Source organism: Raphanus sativus, unplaced genomic scaffold (genome assembly GCF_000801105.2).
Source record: "Raphanus sativus cultivar WK10039 unplaced genomic scaffold, ASM80110v3 Scaffold3334, whole genome shotgun sequence".
NCBI classification, from domain to species: domain Eukaryota; kingdom Viridiplantae; phylum Streptophyta; class Magnoliopsida; order Brassicales; family Brassicaceae; genus Raphanus; species Raphanus sativus.
In genome coordinates, this window is record NW_026618640.1 from 355 (window position 1) to 7,326 (window position 6,972).

The window sequence follows — 6,972 nt, forward strand, 5'->3', positions numbered from 1 at the left end:
GATTTAAGAAAACAAAAGAAAATAGGATAATGTTTCCAAGCAGGGGACGAAGAGGGGTTTGGTTTCTCGGGATTGAGGTTTACAAGAATCGGGTGCCTTTCTCACTTCACCATCTACCAAACTGACACTTACCCAATTCTAGTATCTATTTATTTATGTATTTCAATTTACATTAAATATGTTACAAAAATAACACACTGTTGAGAAATTCAATTTGAGCCTTTTTTCTTCTCAGACAGCTTTCACATTCATCTTGGAATAATCAAATCCCATGTCTTTTTTTCTCTACCCTTTTCGATAGTTTCAAATTCTTTTTAGTGATCAAAAGAAAAACTAAATATTCATTTCTATTGCTAGTGCCATGTTTGTTGTTACAAAGTAAAACCGAAACTGTGTGATGGATTTTGGTTAAGACATGACAAGATATGTCTTTTTAGAGTTGGAAAGGAGAGGAACGAAGAAAGGATTACTAGGGAATTGTTTGTTTTAGCAATACAAAATACAATTATATTCAAGGGAAAGTTTTTCTCTGAGGCTGGAGATATGGGCCAAACCAGTGGACCCACCATGATGGGTGATCTCTAGGACAACGCTTACAACACTGTGGTCCTACCCCAAACTTTATTTGTCTCCTTTCTTATCCACATTTGGTTGCAATGGGATAGATATATAATTTGAAGCATACCTGTAAAAATTTCTGATTAATCGAAGGTATTTGAGCCGAAACCAACTAATTCGTCACAAAGATAATATTGACAAATAGTTTGATTTTGAATTTTCTAATAAGATCTAAAACATCATTAATTTTATATATTCGCCTGACCAAACTTTACTTTTAATTTTGATAGAAATAAAATTCAGAATTTACGGGCCAGGACTTCTTTCAGGTTCTTTTCTATCATTATTATCCGTAATTTTCTTACATTTTTTTCTGCAAAAAGTTTATATAAAAATTTAATAAGAGATTCTATAGAAAGAAAAAAACTGAGTTCTTAGAGATTGTATTTCTATTTTGCAGACCCACAAACTTCTTCAACAGTGATTTGGAAAAGTTTATCAAAAGATTAATTGCTAAAGATCTTAAAAAATCATCTGCTTAAATATAATAGTTATGAAAATAAAAACACGTTCAAGAGAGAGAGAGAAAGAAAGCTTTCTCTCTAGAGTCTCTCCCACCGCAGCCGTCAAACCCTAATCTCAACCGAAGATAGCTCTCTCTCGCGGTGGTCGTCTGAGCCTCGTCTCCGGCCACCGCACGTCTCGTGTCCTGGTTATGTGTTTCGCCTCAACCCTTTCGTTTCCTCCTCTCTTCTCTCCTCTTTGTTTGGCGTGTCTGGGTTCGATGTGTCATCTCCGTCGAAACTCACTGAAATCAAAGGCGTCTTTGGTCTCTCTGGAACACGAACGAGGTCGGATTAGTCGAGGTAAGCTTCGGGAGCCTTGGGCCTACCATTAGTCACCGATTGCGCTCGATCTGGGTTAGATCCGAGATCTGAAGCTCGCCGGAATGCATGATGCGTCGCTGCTGTCATCTCCCCTGCTCCATCGCCTCACTCCAGTCGGTCTCCTCTTTTGTGTAGCTCCAATGGTACTCTAGAGTTTCTCCTCTCTTAGTGAGTGAAAGATGGCTGTGAGGTAAGCCATTGAGAACCTCTTTCTTTAGATCGAAAGAAAACAGCCATGGTGGCCTCAGGTTTTAGTTTGGCAACTCCTTCTTGCGTCCGATGTTGTTCAATTTGGATCTTGAGGACAACCCAAAGTAACGGCATCAATTGCTTCAAGGCGGAGCCTCTTATACCCCAAGCCTCTGCTTTCAAGGAGTATCCACTTCTTCTGTTCTTCAATTCCTTCCTGTTAAGCTCCGGTCCTTGTTTCTATGTGTCCTGAGATTGACGTTGTTCCCATTGTGTCGCGTAGCCGGATAGGGGGCCATTTTGACCGTCTGCGCTTGACCGAAGCCAATGCTTCATCTTCTTATGGCGTCTAAATTGGGTTTACATGTTAGCAAGTACCGAGAAAGCTTGAGTTTTGTTGGTCAGCGTCCTCCTCCAGCGGAGCTCCGGGATGGAGCCAGCCGTCGCCGTCGATGCTTGCTTGGAGCCACTTGACCTGTCTTTACTTCTCTTACGACTTTACTCTTGTTGTTTCTGGTTGTTCCAGCTTCAAAAAAGTGCTTGGAGGAGGAGATTAATTGTTAGTCTTTTGTTCTAGTTTGGTATTATGTTCAAAGCTTTCATTGTTTGGTTAAATTTTGATCATAATTTTTTTGTGGTTTAGGGGTTTTTTAAAACTTTTTTGCACCTCTAAGTTTTCAGAATAGCTGTAAAGCAGATTGTGGTTGCATTAACATATAACCGAACCTTCATTCTTGCAATGCTATTTACAATCTTAGCAAAAAAATAGTTATGAAACATAAGAACATCCGCACATGTGTTTTTCAAAATAAAAATAAAGACATTAAATATATAAAAAAGGAGAAGCAAAAAGTGTTCTTGTTTGAGAATACTTTAGACATTTGTGAAACACATTTTCCGTATGTCATAACACCAATGATTTAGATTATAGAAATAAATGAAAAAGTTACAAAATAGAAATATCAATATTTTATATTTTATTGAGAGTTTCATATGTGCTTTTTTCACTTGCTGATGCTCTAACAAATCTTAAACTGATATTAGCTATATCTTTTTTTTTTCTGACAACAAAGAGACTAAACTATTATATATGTTCGTCCTGTCCAGAAAACCAGACCGGAAACTTAGAATCGACATTAAACATAGCAGAAAGGGAACTCATATCACCTCATGCCAGCTTGTCCGTCAATATTAGCTATATCTTATTACTTGAATTTGTTACTACTTTAGAAGAGAACATGTTGAAGTGGAAATTAAGCAGACTATTGTTTATAAGGAAATATATACACGAATTGTTTTATAAAAGATTTGATAAGTGAAAAATGCAGCTTTCTATTTATGTTTTCCTTTATATTGTGACATTAGAACAAAGTGGTTATTGTGTAGTGGGCTCTTACTACCACATGTGTTGGTTGTGGCATTAAACCATCATCGCCATCATCATCATCATGCGCAATCCATAGTACACTCTGATGCATCTTCTGTAGCCGTCGGTTCTATTAAAACGTCAGAAAATCAGAACCTTGCCTGTCGTTTCTATATGCCAGATTATATAACATCCATTTATTTATCTGTAGGAAATAGAAGAAAGAAAATGATGTATCAACATTTATACTGTAATAAAAAAATGAATTATCAATTTTTCTCTCATAATTATAGTTTCTGTGGAAGACAAATTTTCTTTAATGACAAGTTGAAACATACATTGTGATCAAAGCCCGCTTTAGTATATGTTTGACATGCCGTAACGAACAGCTCCAACTTTCCGGTGAGCAGAACCACCAGGAGCAGCTGCTGCAGCCGCAGCTGCAACTCCTATTCCAGCGGTCGCCTGTAAAAGATTTGTATCGATTATGATCCTGTCACTCATGTTTTCAGCCTTGTGCAATCCGGTCCGAGCCAAGATAAAAGGGTTGTTATCTATGTTGATGGCCACGTCTGGTGCGACGTATCTGTTGTACTGAGATATCTGTCTTGCTTGCTTCTCAGACTCCATGGTTGTTGTTGTTCTCCTCTCTTGTTGCTTTCCCATGGTGATAGACTGTTGCTGAAAAGGGAGAGCAGTGCTGCGGATGAATGATCTCGGGTCATATGCTTCTCTGCCATTGTCAAAAGGTGCCACGGGGCCCATGAATGTGCTTGGTTTGGCAGCTGCTTGAAGAGTACCCGAGAGGTTTCTTTGAGGTGCTTGTGATGTTGTATGGTGATTAAGAGGAATGTTTGGAGTAGTTTCAGGGTTCAATGTGTTTCTTGCAACTGCGGTTGAGTGTATAACCGTTGATCTGAAAGCATACAAACAGAGAGTCAGAAAGATATATTATGTGTTCCCGTTACCAACATGGTCTGTCTTACCTGGGAAGAGAGGCGTGTTTCCGTTCTAGAGGTGCCACAGGGCCGGTTTTCCCGCTGTTTTCTTCAAGATGTGCAAACTGTCTCCTAAATTGATCAACAGCACTGCAGAGAGTATAGACCAAAATGTCAGGCATTGGGTGTAACACAATGCTGCCTAGCTCAGAGATGCAACCATACCTTGGATAGAGAAAGTTGGTTTTATCAGCGCCGTTCATGTGATCTTTTAACAGCTGAGGATGGTACTCAAGTATCTCCCTAGATATTAGCTCTCTGATATCTTCTTTTGTGACTTTTCTTCTCTCGAATTCAAACTCCATCTTGGTGATGGGTTGACATGAAGGCTCCCTCTCCACTTTTGCCAATCCCTTGAAATATGGATCAGCAAGTGCCTAATGATGCAAGTCAACAGTTTAGTCTGTCATCCCAAAAAGAACAAGGAAGCTGAAACTTGTAGTAGAAGTTGAAAAGATAACCTCTGCAACAGTTGGCCGGTCTTTGGGATCAAAAGCAAGAAGCCTCTCAAGGAGCTTCAAAGACAAAGGATCTGCGTTTGGAAATTTCTGAGTAAACGGAATGGGTGGCTTTTTCTTCATGCTTGTTAAGTACCTCCTTGCCTTCTCATTCCTTACCTATATATATATATAGTATCGTTGGAACTTGCTTTTATGATTCTGCAGAAACTTTCATACACTTAGTTGAAGAGGAAGAAGATCAGTACAGTACCCGGGAGATGGTGTCTAGAGAAGGTGTCCCTAGCAGATCAGTCATAAGATCCAGTTGGTGAACCACATTCTTTCCAGGGAAAAGTGGCTTTCCCATCAACACTTCCGCAAAAATGCAGCATATACTCCACATGTCAATCGCTGGTGTATACTACCAAAAGCCACCAAAAGTTAGCTTTCAGGTAAATACACCAATCAAAAGAACGCTATATAGAGAATAAATGAAAAACACCTTAGAGTAGAAAGATCCACAAAGCTCTGGAGCTCTATACCATCTTGTAGCAACATAGTCCTGTAAATTTTTGATAGAAAACAAGATTACAAATCAATCACACAAGTTGAAAGAAGTGATTGAAATGCAAACTCACTGTCCAGATGATTGTTGTGGGAGTATCATTGAATGCAACCCTTGCCAATCCAAAATCACAAATCTTGAGTTTACAGTTTGCGTTTGCCAATATGTTCTTTGGCTTTAGATCTCGGTGGTAGACATTAGCTGTGTGAATGTACTTGAGTGCACGCAATAACTGATAAAGGAAAAACTGGTAATGCTCTCCAGTCAAATCATCGTTAGCTTTAATAACTTGATGAAGGTCAGACTCCATGAGCTCGAAGACAACGTAGATATCTTTGAACTCTCTTCTCGAAGGAGGGAGCATGATGTGCTTGATCTCGACTATATCTGGATGTCTTAGGAGCCTGAGGAGTTTTATCTCGCGGAGAATCCTCGCAGCATCAGAGATATGCTCGAAGATATCGTGTATTTTCTTGATGGCCACTTTCTCACCTGTTAGGGTGTCAATGGCTGAGCAAACAACTCCGTAGCTGCCTTTTCTGATTACTTCTTGGATTTTGAATCTGTTGGCGTCGCCGTAGTCAGAGAAGAACTCCATCTCTAGATTGTTCTGTTACACATAGCAATTGTAGGTTTAGAAATCAGGCAGGGTACAACACTATTCATGACAAGTGTAGTTCTAGAAATCAGGACACATATAACACATCAATTGCTACAATACTACACTCGAACCTTGTGAACTACAAGTCACAAACAACCTTACAGTTGGGCTACTGAGACCATAAGGGAAGCAAAACCGAAATGAATCGATCCAAAATGCCATATGAGCTAGCTACAAAGACAACCAACACCATAAACTTGCAGATAACAGATGGGAAGGTAATAACAAGACATAGCAACATAAAGTCTGAAACTTTGACATAACAAGAAGAACACTACCGTTGCTGATAAAAAGATTGAATGTTTTTTGGAGGCCAAAAAGATTATTTGAGAGAGACAAGAATACAATCTGATGCAGATTAATCAGAGTAACAAGAGATAGAATTTGCATAGAGTTACTACAGCACCATGCGTTTGTTGTTAGACACACTTGTAACACTAAAAAAATAACAACTCACAAAAAGATATCAGAAATGCCCAAAAACAGATAAATATTAACCGAAGAGAACACACACATCAATAACGAATAAAGGAACGAGGGAGAAGAAATTTAGTAAAGTCTTCACCTTTTTACGCAAGTGATCTTGCTGCATCATATATGCTCGTATCAGATTCAATCTGAAATTCAGGGGAAAAAAAAATAACGAAATCGAAGAGAGTCAGATCAGCCGCATTGGCTCTAAAACGCGAGGCTTCTGCTCCTCCGGCAACCCTTCGAGAGATACTTGTAGGTTTCACCAAACCCACGAGGAGTCGAGCAATTGGTGAAAGCAGAGTGCGAACAGCATTTGCTTTAAGCGCACGTTTTCGTCGGGAGGTCTGATCACCGACACACAAGGGATTAATGAGGAGAAAGAAAAGAGTGAAAATTGAAAAGAGAGAGAGAGAGAGAGAGAAGGACGGAATCTAGAAGGATCTCTTTCTTTATATACACATACGATACGAGTTAATGGTGGCTTTGGTAAGCTTTGCTGTTTAGTAAAGAAAATAAAGAGGGGAAAGAGAGAACAAAAAAGAGTCAACTATTTAATCAAATGAAATCATTATTACTATATGATCTATATTTGATCTTTATTTCTCCTTATCCAATTTCGTTTAATTGTGGCTTATCCGGTAAGATGAGCGTTAATAACATATTCTCAACACTGTTTTTTGTTGCTATAACTTTTTTTCTAAAGATCTATACTATTAAAGTTATACTATTGAAAGAAAAAAAATCTAAAAAATCCATTTATACAAAGTTATTATACCCATTCACTAATTAATTATTATTTTTTGTTTTATCATATATTTCTTTAGCTATATAATT

The 6,972-nt window shown here is 38.5% G+C and overlaps 1 protein-coding gene across 1 annotated transcript; it reads right to left on the reverse strand.

Annotated features, from left to right (window-relative positions):
• Nucleotides 1-3,060: 3,060 nt before the first annotated feature.
• Nucleotides 3,061-5,613, reverse strand: LOC130506516 (mitogen-activated protein kinase 20-like; the record flags this gene model as incomplete). The annotated part of the gene is given in 8 exon segments (XM_057001175.1): nucleotides 3,061-3,205; nucleotides 3,339-3,916; nucleotides 3,987-4,088; nucleotides 4,164-4,375; nucleotides 4,460-4,615; nucleotides 4,710-4,859; nucleotides 4,941-5,000; nucleotides 5,077-5,613. Coding segments are annotated over 7 exon segments (1,776 nt in total), but the record flags the coding sequence as incomplete, so codon positions are not given.
• Nucleotides 5,614-6,972: the final 1,359 nt, after the last annotated feature.